The sequence below is a fragment of the Protopterus annectens genome, chromosome 6.part0, assembly GCF_019279795.1.
Source record: "Protopterus annectens isolate FY-2018-M chromosome 6.part0, PAN1.0, whole genome shotgun sequence".
NCBI classification, from domain to species: Eukaryota; Metazoa; Chordata; order Ceratodontiformes; family Protopteridae; genus Protopterus; species Protopterus annectens.
Window position 1 is genome coordinate 1,467,529,103 of NC_056737.1, and position 16,341 is coordinate 1,467,545,443.

Consider the following 16,341-nt stretch of genomic DNA (forward strand, 5'->3'; position numbering starts at 1 on the left):
TATAGAATTGCAGTATATGTATGATGAAATTAAAAGACTGTAAGACTTAACTTAAGGAACACATTGAGAATTGTTTTATTTTTCTTTGAAGATTGTCAGGTTAGTAAAGCCATACTATGGGACTCCTTAAAATGCATAATAAAGATAGACTGGGAAAATATGATAGAAATAAAATGAAAAAATAGGACAAAGTGTTGCTTGCAATACAAGATGAAGTGCACAAAGCAAGGTTTGAACAATAAACAGAAATTAGATAATGCAGAAGTCATTAAAAAATTAATAACAAAATATCAAACATTTTTTAACAAATAAAGTGGAGAAAGCTTTAGAAATAATACAACTGAATGGTTATTCAATGACTTCAAAACATCTACATAGGTTAGCTAATAGAAGCAAGATGTGAAGCAAAAAGGCACACATCAATAATATTTGAAATCCTCACAGTAATAAGCTTACTTCAGACATAGAGAACATGCTTAATATTTTTTTTTTTGTAATTCTATGAGGATCTTAATAAAAATAAAAATAATCCTGATGATTACAAAATTGACAAGTATTTAAAGAAAACTGTCACTAATAAACTTAATGATCAACAAATATCAATGCTAAATAAGACTATTATAATAATAGAAGTTAAAGAAGCTTTAAGAAATTGGAAAAATGGTAAAGTTCCAGGATTAGATGGTTTAAGTATAGAATTATATAGTCTGTTTCCATTAAATATTTTAAAATTACTGAGTGACATTTTCAGGATAATTCAGAGTGGCAAAATAATTCTTCCCTCATAGATATTTTCTGTAATCTCAAAAAAAAGGGTAAACAAAGGGTAATAAGTTAGTTTCCTCATATAAACCTATTTCATTATTAAATGTAGACTATAAAACATTTACTTCCATCTCCGCTACAAGATTAAGATATATAGTAGATTTGATAATGATCATACAGGATTTATAGTCAATAGATTATCATACGATAATATAAAAAGGGTAGTAACTATCTCAGATTTAACAAAAGGATGACTAAAGCATTAGCCCTAATTAGGTTAGATATTGAGACAACTTTTGATTCTGTAGATAGGAAGTACTTGCTTAAAACTTTAGAAGTGCTTGCATTTCCAGAACAATCTATTGGAATACTTAAAAAAAACTGTATGGAAACTCCAAAGTATATGTTAAAATTGGCTCAATCATTTCTCAAGGATTCACTTTAAACAAAGGCATAGCACAGCCCTTAGCAAACAGTATAAGAACCAATTAAAATTAATTAATTGATGGATGGATGAACTCTCAATTAACAAGGATTGTCAATCTAAAATACAGCTTTTCCAGATTATATTTTACTAATTACAGGAGATTTAAATTATTCAATCAAAGAAATAGATGAAGAAAATGAAAAGTTTCAAGTATCACTGCTGAAATAATAAAAGTGAAACTTTAGTTTTAAATTGATTACAAGACAGTAAGTTTAAAGATAAATATCAATATAAATGTGAAGGAAAATAAAATATGTGAGAATAATCAATGAAGATGTCAGTAAGATTATTAATAATAATTTTTAAAAAAAATATTTGAAGACGTGTTAATTCTTATTAAAAATGCAATGAATGTTATTTTACTTTTAGGATGGGTTAGTACTTATTAAAATGATTATATTACCTAAGATTATATCTATCTTTATATATATATATATATATATATATATATATATATATATATATATATATATCTATATATATATATCTATATATATATATATATATATATATATATATATATATATATATTTATATATGTACATACATACACATATGTGTGTGTGTGTCTATGTATAATATATATATATATATATATATATATATATATATATATATATATATATATATATATACATATATGTATAGACACACATACACCATTCAATAGTTTCAATAACTGACAAAATAATTTAAAAAAAAACAGGAAAAAATGTTAACTTCATTCTTATGGTATCTAAAAAGTGGAGAATTATATATAGAAATCATATAAGATCATGGGAGTATGGTGATATTCAGTTCCCAGATGTAGAATCTTATTTTGTTGCTGCAAATTTGGTCTATTATACTCTGGATAGACTCAGCCTACACTAATCAATGGAAACAATGTTTAGGAGCATATTATGACAAATTCTTAAAAGTTTATCAAATATAACAACTTAGAAATATGTAATTATCTTCTCATCTGGTTAATAAAATCTACCATGGAAGAAAATTCATTTCAGTCTTTAGACTCTGCATATATGAAGTCAATTCTTAAAATGGTTAATATCAAATTGAATTTTTTGTACTTTCCCACTGCATACACCTCTAGATTTAAGGAAACTCAGAACAATATTAAAATTTATTTTATTTAAAAGGAGTGAATTAGTAGTGTGGTCTGATTGCTTTGAAAAAGGAAATGCTAAGTCACCAGAATATTTATTGAAAGATTATAATTTGGATGAATCTGTTAACCAGTTGTTATTCTCTATCAGTAAGAAATTAAATAAATTTAATATGATTGAAGAGGAAGAGAAAACAATTCCCACATGATATGAATATATGAATGCTATCATTGAAGGTAAATAGACCAATGAAGGAAGCTTGTCCAAGTAAAATAAGTTAATTATAAACAATAATAATAATTTTGATGCAAAATTCTGGAACTTTTTAGATGGTAGTGTATTGAGTGACTCAATAGATGGTAAGAATAAAACTTCATTACTTAAATCAGATAGTCAAACTTTTTCAAGTTTATTCTAAAAAGGTTTTTTGTGGAAATATATACATAAAATATTTGTTAAAGCAAAACAAACCATCCAACGGACAAATGGACCACTGTAAAAAACAGAGACAAGTATCCCAACAATGAATAAAAGCACAGTGGAATGAAGCACAGTATCCTCACTCATAAACAAATGACTTTGCGATATTAAAAATGAACAAGCAGTTTTTAATAAGTATAGCACTTTCACCACTATTCAAGTGGCTTCTTCAGACCATACAAACAAACAAAATGCATTTCATATATAATCATTACTTTAAAATGTATCCACAGGTGCTTGTAATCATCACTTGCAACTACAGAATCAATCATTTTCATAAAACGTAGTGACATATCTATGTGACTACAATAAAATTTAAAGCAAAATGCAACTCTTTAAAATTCAGCAGTTATATGTATATCGGCTGTCTTCCATTTTCATGTGTAGTATGACTTTAAACATATTTTTAAACATTTTTCTAACATTCCATCACTTTAGAGCAACAGGTCTAACAACCTTGTTGTCACCCTCTTAACTAATACACTTGTTCAGCATTTAAAACCAGAACATTACATCATACCCTTATTTCATATATAGTTGACAGAGCATTCTCATGAAATATCATAGCACATAATATTCAAGGCTACTAACTCCTAAATAATATATATCACTATAGTGCTCCAATATCATCATATATAACACATTTCAGTAGGTAATGAATATCTCACTACTCTCATACTTCACTGCACCAACTACCATGCCAGCCTTCACATAAATCAAAGTGTGAGGCATAAACATTGCGTATATATATATATATATATATATATATATATATATATATATATATATATATATTAGATGTATGTAAAACCTTATAACACGGTGACATGCCCCCCAAAATTGAGAGACCGCTCACACAATTGTGAGCTTAACATCACCAAAGAATGGAATAATGCATACAACAGACATAATAATGTTCATCTACTTTCACTTCATATATCATGCTTGCATGCATGGGGGACAAATACCTACAACTCTGTCTACTCAATAATACTAACAATATGCTAAATTATAAAACTCCCAAAATTAATAATTATATTGTTTTTTATAGCACCAATAAACTCTCATCTCATTCATAAATAAGTGGCATATAGTACTATATTTATCTATGTATTCAAATGATCGAGCAGCAAAACCAAACATCTGGAAACGTAAGGACAAATAAATCAGCAACATTGCCTAATAATAAAAAACAGAACACATAAACATTATTAAAATTGCAATAATTCATATAACAGATATAGTACTGTTAATTATAATAGTATTAATAATTATATGTTTTTTCATACCACCAATAAATTCTCATCTCATTTATAAATAACCAGCATATAGTACGGTATTTATCTGTGCATACACGCGATCAAGAAGCAAAACTAAACATCTTGGAGATTCATGAATAGCCGGCACATAGTATGGAATATATCTATACATACAAACAATAAAGCAGCTAAACCAAGCATCTTGGAGATGTAGGAACTAATAAATTATCAGCATTACCTAAAGATAGAGAATGAGATACATAAACACTATTAAAGCTGCAACAAAAAACTCAATCATCAAGTAAAAATCAACACATCATATCGGCTGGACTACCCTATTCTGTTGTATGCAGGAAGCTACATGAATGCCCATAAATGACCCTGATACATGCACAATTGTGCATAATCATACACCAGACTTGCTATGTGTTCACATCTACATCCCTTTACACTAATACATAAAACTTAAAACCCATGTTGGACATTACACAGTCATATCCTAGGTAATCCCTAGCATCCAGGACAGGCTTAATGGAAACTTTACCATTAAGACCATATCCTATGTCTGCTCTTAATTTCAGGATCCATCTAAGTTCAGACCTCTCAGTTCTGTTTTTTATGTCTCCCAATCTGATGCTCATATCAACCCTATCCAATACTGAAAACATGAACTGATGTCTCTGATTGGTCGTCTGTGAATATCTAGACAGGGCACTCAGACCATCCTGCAATCTAATGCTATTATTATGTTCCCTAATTCTTTGCCTTAAGGTGCGGTTAGTCCTCCTCACTTAAAAGTGGGAGCAACAATCGCAATAGGCCAAATAAATCACATTTTTTGTATCACAGCTCGCCTTCACTTCCAACTTATAATATTAGCCAGTATCTGGATGGATAAAGCTATCGCTAAGTCTAATACTAGTGCATTGATTGCAGTGGCCACATGCAGTAGCCCCCCTCCTCACCTCTATCACATCATCCAGTTTTGGATAACAAAGCATCTGTCTAAGGTTCTTCCTGTTCTTATAAGAGAACCTAGGTCTTTCACCAACTATCTTCTTGATCTTATCATCAGTCATTAGCAAAGGCCAATGCCTGCCAGTGATTTCCCTGACCTTCCAAGCATCCCTGGTATAGGCCAAGGATACATGAACTTCCCTTCTATCATGTGTATTCCTCGTCTGGTCTACATTATTAACAAAATCTCTAGATGAAAAGTAGGGCTGAGCCCTTCCTTTTTTCATCTCCTTCACTTCCTTAAACGTATCCTCAATATGTTTTCTGTTGTTTCCCCTCTGAGATAGGTTATCACCCAGCATTACTAGTTCTTGTTCAAATCTATCATCTACATTATTCAGTCTTGATACTCGCATCCCTTGGCCCTTTAAGAAATTATTAAAAATGTGTCTGGGGTACATACTAGAACTATGCAGGAGGGTGTTCCTATAGCATTCTTTCCTATACACAATAGTACTAAATTTCCTTTCTCTTGACTTAACTATTTTAACATCCAAATATTCATCCTGATCACTTGAATGATGTGACGTGAATTCTAGAAAGTCAGTACTATTTTGTAATAGTTCTATGAACTGATTAACTGTAATTACTTCACCTGATCAAACAATAAGTACATTGTCCGCAAACCGATGATATAACAGAACATTCTGCTTGAACAGATTGCTATTGAACACATTTTCCATTTCCCATGTTACTAACACCTCATTGGTGTAGCTATTAGCACAACTAGTGCCCATAGCCACGCCATCACATTGAAGGTAGTAGGCATCCCCAAACACAAAAACATTGTTCTCCAGTATTATCCTAATAAAGTAACATATAAGATCTATTAACAAAATGTTATATTGACTATATGTCACTAAGAATTTTTTCAGATACTTCAGGCTCTGCTCATTAGGTATAACAGTAAACAGGGATACTATATCAAGTGTCAAAAATGGAAAATCTCTGGATGTATCCATATTCTCAGTAAACAAGTATAAATCCTGTAATAGTTGTTTGGTGTCTCTCAAAACCACTTCAGTCTTGTCCAAAATGGGTCTGACATGTCTCTCAATGAACAATGAAAAGGGTTCAGTCATCCAACCCCTCCCTGACACAATGGGTCTGAAGGGTGGGTTGACTGGATTCTTATGAATTTTTGGCATACCTTGTAGCAAAGGAACAACAGGATGAATAACTTACAAATATTTTTTTAATTCCACTGTAATAGTAAATGAAATGAGGCAGTTGTTCAATCTCAGGTGTATATCCCTGATCATGCTCTCAACTTGTCTATAACTAGGTATTTTATATGTATTACGATCAGCCAACATATTTTTCATGGAATCTACATAGAATTTCTTATCCATTATAACTGTCATGCCTCCTTTTTCCGCTGGATGCAACACTATCTGATTATCAGCTTGCAATAACTTTAGTGCCGCACATTCATCCCTGGTCATGTTATGATATATGTTGCCCCTTTGCTCTTTTAGCAATGTGTCATAAATTTTGTCTTCACATATCTTACTAAATGCATCCAAAATAGGGTAATTAATCAGAACATAACTACTATATTTCCTATAACAGTTACTGACCTTAGAGCCTATTGGCTCATTAGATACACACATTCTAAGCATGGCACTCCTAACAAACAATTTCATGTCTGTGAATGCATCTGACAAATCAGAACTCTGTGCTGGTATAAATGATAATCCTTTGTTGATTACAGATTCTTCTTCCTTAATCAAAACCCTCTTGGAAATATTCCAGATTAATGACCTACCTGGTTCCACATCATCTTTATAGTTGGATAGTCCTCTGACTGAAACTGCTCCTTCCTCTTCATTCTCACACAACTCCTCGATCTCTGCTGTTCCCTTCCTCTCTATTGTCAGATAGGTAGGGGAAGCTTCATAAAAACCTGGGATGATGTTTTGGCATTGATTTTTCTATGCACTATTCCCTGTGCTGGTGGTATCTCATTCGTCATCTCTGCTAGTTGACTCTCAGAGTTGGATACAGGGGTGTGGGTCATAACCTATGTATCAAGCACAATATAAGCCCCTCCCAACAGTACATGTGGATATGGACTCTGTTTAGACGTAGATGCTTTATCATTTTCATTATTCATGTCATTCTGCAGTTCTCTCACTTCTGAATTCTCAGCTGGTAATATTGGCTGATTAGAATTATCAGTCCTCAGCCATAAAAATACATGGCCTTGATGGAAATCCACAAAATCTCTTTCTAAATTCTTTCTCTTTTGCACCAGTAACCTCTGTTCATATGCTGAGATGTTGTCAGTTACTTTCCCCAACACAAGATCTACTGTTTCCACAGGAAACTCTATATAGAGCCTCATGTTCTATGTCCACCTTCTCCCTCAGTTGATCCTCTTCAGGTCTAAAATAATCATTCATGAGCTTCATGTAGCTCATACTGGTTTCCAGATTAATATCCTGCCACCTGGCCAGTAAATCAGGGTAATGTGTGCCATATGCTGGCATCTTCAACACTCTGAGGCCACGATGCACTATGCAAAATTGCAAGCATGCTTCGAAGGGGAACCTCTGGAGCTCCAACCTTTTTAGTTTATATAAATCATCTTCTATTCCATTTACAATTGAATGCATACGATTGACATCATAGCTAGGTTTCTCTTTGCTTGTAGCATCAGCCTCACTAGAATGATCCATAAGTAAAAAGTTGTTCTCAGTTGTTAGTACCTTCATTAGTCCAACATGTTTCTGTATTCTCAACAGTTCCAATGGATTATAATCCAACTCTATAGTGTCTCACATTAAACCTTCAGCCATGCTTCCATGGGTAATCAAACACCAAGTAGTAAAAGCAAAACAAACCACCCAATGGACAAACGGACCACTGTAAAAAACAGAGACAAGTATCCCAACAATGAATAAAAGTACAGTGGAACAAAGCACAGTATCCTCACTCATAAACAAACAACTCTGTGATATTAAAAAAAGAACAAGCAGCTTTTAATAAGGTTAGCACTTTCACCACTATTCAAGTGGCTTCTTCAGACCATACAAACAAACAATAAAATGCATTTCATATATATACTCACTATTTTAAAACGTATCCACAGGTGCTTGTAATCATCACTTGCAACTACAGAATCAATCCTTTTCATAAAACGTAGTGACGTATCTACGTGACTACGATAAAATTTAAAGCAACATGCCACTCTTTAAAATTCAGCAGTTATATGTATATCGGCTGTCTTCCATTTTCATATGTAGTATGACTCTAAACACATTTTTAAACATTTTTATAACATTCCATCACCTTAGAGCAACAGGTCTAACCACCTTGTTGTCTCCCTCTTAACTAATGTACTTGTTCAGCATTTAAAACCAGAACATTACATCATACCCTTGTTTCATATATAGTGGACAGAGCATTCTCATGAAATATCATAGCACATAATATTCAAGTCTACTAACTCCTAAATAATATATATCACTATAGTGCCCCGATATCATCATATATAATACATTTCAGTAGGAAATGAATACCTCACTACTCCCATACTTCACTCCACCAACTACCATGCCAGCCTTCACATAAATCGAAGTGCCAGGTATAAACATTGGGTATATATATATATATATATATATATATATATATATATATATATATATATATATATCAACACGGTGACATGCCCCCCAAAAATTGAGACCACTCACACAGTTGTGAGCTTAACATCACCAAAGAATAGACTAATGCATACAACAGACATAATAATAATAACTTTATTACTTAAATTAGATAGTCAAACTTTTTCAAGTTTATTCTAAAAAGGTTTTTATGTGGAAATATATACATAAAATGTTTGTTACTCCCTATACAATTTCTAAATTTAGTAAAATGAGTTCTTCATTTTGTTGAAAAAAATATATATTGGGAAGAGATAAGTATGTTCTTTAAGGGGTTACGATCTGATAATTGTTCTTTAACTAGATCAATACTAATGAATGTTCTAATTCTTGTATCTGTAAAAGCCCCCCCCCCCCCCCCAAAAAAAAAAAAATCTTCTGGAGTTTACTGGAAGTAGCTAGAAAGATGATTAAAAAAACTGGAAAATTAACTCAGTTCCTACATTCAAAGTATTCTTAATTTTGAGAAAAACTATGTAAAACTGAAAAAGAAGGGAACAGAATAAGATCTATAGTGGGTGGGAGTGCTTTGTCATATTGCTACTGAGATAACAAGACCCTTAATGTGTTAACTGCATAAGACTACCTTGATGATTCCTTGTATTCCTAACACTATATAACAGTATGTGATGTTGACTTTCTTCCTGTGTGTGTGTATGTGTGTGTGTGTGTGTGTATATATATATATATATATATATCTATGTAAAATATTCCTCCCCCCCAAATCAAGTTAACCCCACACCCACCTTCAACCTACAAACAGTCCCTACCACTTATATAAAATCACTGCTCCTTAAGCTCAAACCTTGCTCTCCCTCCATAGATGTCTCCCTCCACTTTTTCTGCAACTTGCTGCTAGCTCCATTGCCCTACCCGTATCTATCCTCATAAACAGATCCATCACTGAAGCAACAGTCCCAGTCATCTGGAAGAAATTTTACACTATACCCATTCACAAAGGAGGTAACTCCACTGAACTAACTAATTATAGGCCTATTGCAATACTATCTCCCCTATCCAAGCTCCTTGAAAAATGTGTACATAAACGGATTCTCCAGCACCTCACCAAAGCCAACTTACTCACCCCTACACAACACGGTTTCTGACCTGGCCATAGCACCTCCACAGCACTCATCTCATTCATTAATAGCATTGCTCAAGCTAGAGAACAAAATAAACTAGTATCTTGTCTCTTTCTTGACCTATCAAAAGCATTTATACTGTCCACCATCCACTAATCTTAGAGAAACACTCCCACCTAAACCTTTCCCCTGCCACTATCACCTGGTTTTCTAGCTACATTTGTAACCGCTCCCAATCTGTCAAATGGGATTCAGCCATCTCCCCAGAACTTCCAGTACTTATGGGAGTTCCCCAAGGCTCAATCCTAGGGCCACTGCTTTTCAACATTTTTACCAATTAATTAGCCAGCTCTACCCCACACTCTTCCCTAATGCAATACGCTGATGACTCCACTGTCATCACCGTTGCAGACACACTACCCATACTCCAGTCTAAGACTCAAGAATCCTTCCTATCTGTTGAGACCTGGCTCAACCAAAATCAGCTAATCCTAAACCCAAAAAAGACCAACCTTTTTCTCTTTCTGCCAAAGACCATGACACAGTTGAAGCAAAATGTCTCAATGTCCTCCCATAACATCACACCTATCATGGTGGACAATCACACTAAACTACTTGGGTCATCATTGATGACCAACTAAAATTTGACCTGCATATACTAAATAACATCAAGAAAACCCACCAGAAACTAGGCCTCCTGTCCAGAAACAAAACCTTTCTTTCCTCTCATGCAAAAACTACTCTATCACATGCCTACCTTCTTCCAATCCTGCTCTATGGCTCTCAGATTCTCACCAACCTGCAAACCTCTCTTATGGCCAAACTCGATTCCACCTTGAACAAAGTAACAGAATTTGCTGCTGAACTTCCTTGCTCCTCTCCCCACTGTCTTGCTTTACAAAAACTTAAATGGTTAGAGCTCCCTCACAACCTTACTCTCTCCCAGCTCCAGATAATCCATTCCATTCTCTACCAGCCCACTTTCTGCCCTGCCTTATCACCCATCATCTCAACATATACCCCAACCAGGACACTCCGGAGCTCTGACCAATACCTACTGACCACAACCAAACCCAGACTCAACATTGGCAATAGCCTGTATAGCTATTACCCAGCCAAACACTGGAATAAACTCCCACTGGACATACAAAACACTTCTTCCAAACTCCTGTTCAAAAAGTCAGTGAAAAATCACCTTAGCTTAAATAAACGTTGCCTTTGTTACCAGCCCCCCGACTAACCCACCTCTCTAGACCTATCTCCCACTGCTTTCTCTCCAACCCTACTACACCTTCCTTACCCCCCTCAATTCTTTCTTTCTGACCCAACTCTACCTTCCTAACTCCCCCTCCCTTCTCCCCCTGATAAAACCTTTCCCTACTCAGTAGAATATTCCACATACTTACTCTGCACTCGTATCCCGCTACTCGTTACTGCTCCCCTCACACTCCCCACTCTTTTCCTTCTACTTCCATTTCCAATCTCTCCTAGTCAACCTACCTGAACAAACATATTTAGCCATCAGTGTAGGTTAACTGCAATCTGTTTTGAAATTGCATACTCACTGTACAGTTTTCCAAAGGATGTTAACTGTTACCAGTATTGTTATTGTATACTTGCTGTCCATTGTTAAATACTCTTCTTCATGTACTAGAAACAATTTTTCCTTTTTTTGTAAACTGTACATATTTTTGTAATCATGGAGCTTTTCTCCCCGGGTCTCCACTGAAAAAGGGCCTTAGCCCAGATGGACCAACCCGATCAACAAATATCAAACAAACAAACAAACAAACAAATTAATAACAATTTTCTTCAAAAATAGAGTAGCGACAAGACTTTTTGATGGTAAAGGATATAGTAAAAAGTTATTCTTAATGATATTGTTTAACCTTGTCTAAGAAAGTATCTGAATTTTAAAGCAGTCCATAAAAAATGGCCCCTTAAGCACAAGGTAGCTATGCATATTTAAATAAGACTGTACTGTTTTACTTCTCTGAACAAACTGTACCTGGTTTTATTTTATTTAATTTCTTTTTATTATTATTAAAAGCTTTCTAATCTGGCCTCTTATAAGGGTAAATTTTCACTTATCTTTGTTGTTTGCTCCGGCACAAGGACTGATGGGTTTCTTTGTGTGGAGTAACCATTATGTTTTTTCTGCAATCTGAAAGATTTTGCATAGCCAGGAATATTGTATCCTTAATCTCTTGTTCTTATTCTCCAAAGCTAGTAAATTAGGTCCTAGATAACATAAGGAATGGGAACAGGGAGGCAGTTATAAGATGCAGATGTGTGGGAATTTGCCATCGTTAAGTTTGACTAGCATCATGCCAATGGCCTCTGGGCTTTTTGAGGCTGCCAGTAAGTCTGTGAGTCATCCTACAGCTCTAGTATATTTTATCAGACCTGTTATTTTTCTGATAAGTCAGTCTTTTTTTCCAACTACTCTGTGTCTTGTAATCTTTTTCTTGCCACTGTGATCATGTCTCCCAAGTTTCATAAAGGGAAGACCCAAGGAACATTCTAAAAGGAAATCCTTGCAGATAACAACAAAGCCCTCCCTAAAAGACATGTTGGAGTGCTCAGCATGGGGTATACTTGATTATGTCTGCTCTGAAATACAGATGCATTCGACATAGCTTCTGTTTTTGGACTAGCAGCTAACTGACCATAACTTACTAATGTTACTGCAGCAGCTATAGACATGTAGCATTTTTCCACATTGTTTTGTTCAGAGCACATGCTTACAGTTTTTTCGCTAGTAGATAAAATAGTAGAATAAAGGGTACATATCATTTTAAAGTTGTTCATAACAAGGATGTAGCCAAGTTTTTCTGTGCATGATAAAAACACTGGGCTTTATCAAGTCATATTATATCTACAGCATCTAGTTTAGTGCCTTTATCACACACACACACACATATATATATATATATATATATATATATATATATATATATATATATCTTGCTTACAAAGAGGATCGCAAACAATTTTTGATTGTCCAGCTGAAAATATTATACATATTAAGTTGAGGGGGCTAAAGCTTGAGTTAAATGACCATTTTTTTAAATGCCAGGTAAGGTTTGGGGCAGTAATAAGCATCTGTGAGAACAAAATGGAATTCATGATTACACCCCATGCATAACTACATTGTATTAATGTTACTTATTTGAAATGTGTAACTGTTCTTCTACTTCTTTGATATGCATAGTTCTATATGCCATAAAATTAATAAAATCTGTGGAAAAACAAAAGAAAAACAAAATGCCAATCTATGCAGTATACGTTTGCTGGTGCAAAATACAACTTTATATTTTGTTCTATTAAATATGCAGTTGCATACCAACACATCTGTTGCTGTCTAGCAGGATTTGATTTCCTCGACAAGAGCAATTCACTTGACCATCAGCAGTGAGAAGACACAAGTCCTGGCATCCTCCATTCTTCACAGCACATGGAGAGAGTTCACCTAATTCAGAAGACAATACAATTATTACACATGAAGATACATATTTCAGAATGCTTATCATTAAAGTACTGTCAGAACACTACATTAGGAAGGTGGCATCTGCATACATACATACCTTTGCATATGCATATGCTTGTGAACAAGAGATTAAATGTGAATGCAGCATGTTTCATGTGTACAGCAAGAACTCTGTAGGTACCCTTGTTCCCAGTTTCCTCCCATTCACATACACACAAAACATTTCCTCTTGAAGGAATTGTACTATTCTTTCTCCTCACAGGCAACTGGCTCAATGCATTTACCACTCTGTCCATGAAGTAATGTTTTATTAAGTCTCAATTATAAGTATTATGTTCTGTTTGCAGGGTGTGACTTGCAGACTCCTCTTTCTATTTTTATAGTTATTTATGTATATAGTTATGTTCCACCAAATCTCTAATTATGCTGTTAAGTATCCAAGATTATGGCTGTGATTATGGCTGTGTATTGAATTTATGCAATAAAGAGATATTGTGATTATAATCTGAGGTTAATTAATTGTGAATGTCTGTATTATACTGACTTTTTGATATGCTTTGTCTCTGCTTAGTGCCAGCTGTGCATGGCATCTAATTTCAAAGCTTGGGGTCTAGATTTAATTAGCAGTTAATGTATCTAAGAGCCAGCAATGGGAAACAGAAAGCTGTTCTCACTATTACTGTGAAAACTTTTTTAATGAGGGTAGGGGAAAAACACTGGGTGATTCCGAGTAGCATAGCACACTAGACAGAGGGTTCAAAGAACAAGAGTTTCTTTAGCTGGAAGCCTGATTCTATTCTCGGCTAGCTAGCTGCTATACATTTTGGTGCAGAAAGGCATGTTCAAAAAGAAAGTAAAACATGTACTAACAGTTGTGATGCATACTATAGCAACCATTAAGAAGTGCAATATGCAGATGCATATTTGGGTAACCTATGCTCTGCCTGAAGCAGTTAACATTTCATTGTGTAGAATATGCCAAATGTCCACATGAGCGATGCTGTAGAATAATGCAGAAAGAAAAAAAACAAGAGTTGCACCACCATCAGCCTAGGTAAGGGTTTACCAAAGCCTTGAGGGACCAACTGAATGACTGAGAACAGCTACAATAAAGAAGTAACTAAGTAAGGTAGTTCTGCTGGCAGAAAACCTTTCTCTCTCTCTCTGTGTCTATATATATATATATATATATATATATATATATATATATATATATATATATATATAAAATAAGTGGTGCAAGTAATAAGCACTTATGCAAGAAACATTAAGTACAGAAAATAATTAAATAATTTGTGACATTTTAATAGACCAAGATAACAGAATGTAACATTAATAAAATGTTCATTGTACATGTAGACTCCAGACAGTACTCTTGACTCTCGCAGGCGGTGTCGAGCAACACTTTGCCACACAGCATCTGGCAGAGAGCTGCCACAGTTATGTATATCATCTTTAGTACTGCTCATGCATTAGGGTGCAGCTATATGAACAATAGTGTTTTGATTTTATTTTTATTTTATAAAAGTCACTGATGTGGATGCAAATGTATGCTGCAAGATGTAAAGTGGATCAAAGTCAAATGCTTCAATATTGACTTAGTTTGCCACATACTTGCTGCGTAGTTTAAATACGCTTATATAAGACACATATTTTGCAATGAAACCTAAGGATGAAGTTCTCAGTATTATTGGTACAAGAAAGCTCAATGATATGTTTTCTTTTTTTGGTCTTGCACTTTGGTTGCTGTGCATGTGGACTGGTAATTGGTTGACATTTTACAAAAACCTATGGTGTTTTCATTCATTTTTTGAATGCTTATGAATTTAGATAAATCCAAAATTATCATCCATGGTTAAACATTCTCCCTTATCCTGCATCACATTTCCTGACATTTTTGCTTTTTTCTATTGGATTCTATTTTGGTCGTTGCACCTCGCCATATGTGCAGAAGTTTGGAATTGAAGGAAACATTGATAATAAGGTATATACTACACTGAAAATTAGAAAAAAATCCAGGTCTGTTTCAGTATGCATGAACAGTTTAAGGGTACACTGCCTGAGTATACTAAATATATAATACATTTCATAATTAATAATAGTTTAACACCACAAAGCAAATACATATTCATCAGTTTCGGGACCCTACTTCCAATAGAACATCTATGAATCAATTTCTAATAGTGTACATAATTATTTTCCAAACTTGTCAGTACATTAATGGACATGATCTAACAAATCTCCTTTGCAGATGAAATTTTGCACTGCGTCTGATATCTGCAACTTCTAATCTGGAGAAGTCATGTGTCTTATGTTCTGTATGACTTTCTTCACTACAAAGGAATGAGAGTTACGGTACTTATGATCTGCGGCACTTTTTATGTTCTTCACCAGTACAGTATCGTATTATGAGGAATGACTCATTTATTGTTTGATACAACTTGCTGAGGTCTGGAAAGGTGAATTAGAAGCAGAAGTAGTGAACTGTGAAAGCTTTACCACTACTACTAATACTGTTGACTCCTTATGTGCTGCTTTATAGAACTATTTTTCCTATTCCTTGCTTTATTGCTTCTAAGCTGTTTTTACTTTGATTTATCTTGTTTGTGGCAAAAGCAGAATGTCTGGGGAGTCTTCCAGCTTTGATGCAAACTTGGACTTGCCTATTCATCATGTACCCTAGGAATTTATTTTGCTACATAGAGACATACATCTGCAGTTTCAGATGTATGTGGCCTTTTGGAAGGTTTTAAATCAAGGAATCCTGCTGTTCCATCAACATCTCTTTCATCTGTGCTAACCACTTCCAAGGATTGTTTGCCATAGAATGTACACAAGAAGTCAGAATTATCTTCATGCACCATCCACAGGACCATCATTTTGAGGTACTGACGATATACTAGAGTTTGTAGTTCAAAAAATAAACAACTCTTTTACTGTTCTAAATGAAGACAATACCATGCAAGGAAATTCAAATACTCTAGTGA

General features: G+C 34.2%; 1 protein-coding gene across 1 annotated transcript in view; it reads right to left on the reverse strand.

Moving 5' to 3' along the window:
• LRP1B (LDL receptor related protein 1B) overlaps window positions 1-16,341 on the reverse strand; it is a gene marked incomplete at its 5' end in the record, with an annotated part of 5,941,474 nt that overhangs the window by 2,523,864 nt on the left and 3,401,269 nt on the right. Inside the window, one exon of the mRNA XM_044073672.1 lies at window positions 13,211-13,336. Coding sequence (XP_043929607.1) covers window positions 13,211-13,336 — 126 coding nt within the window. The remainder of the gene's footprint in view (window positions 1-13,210; window positions 13,337-16,341) is intronic.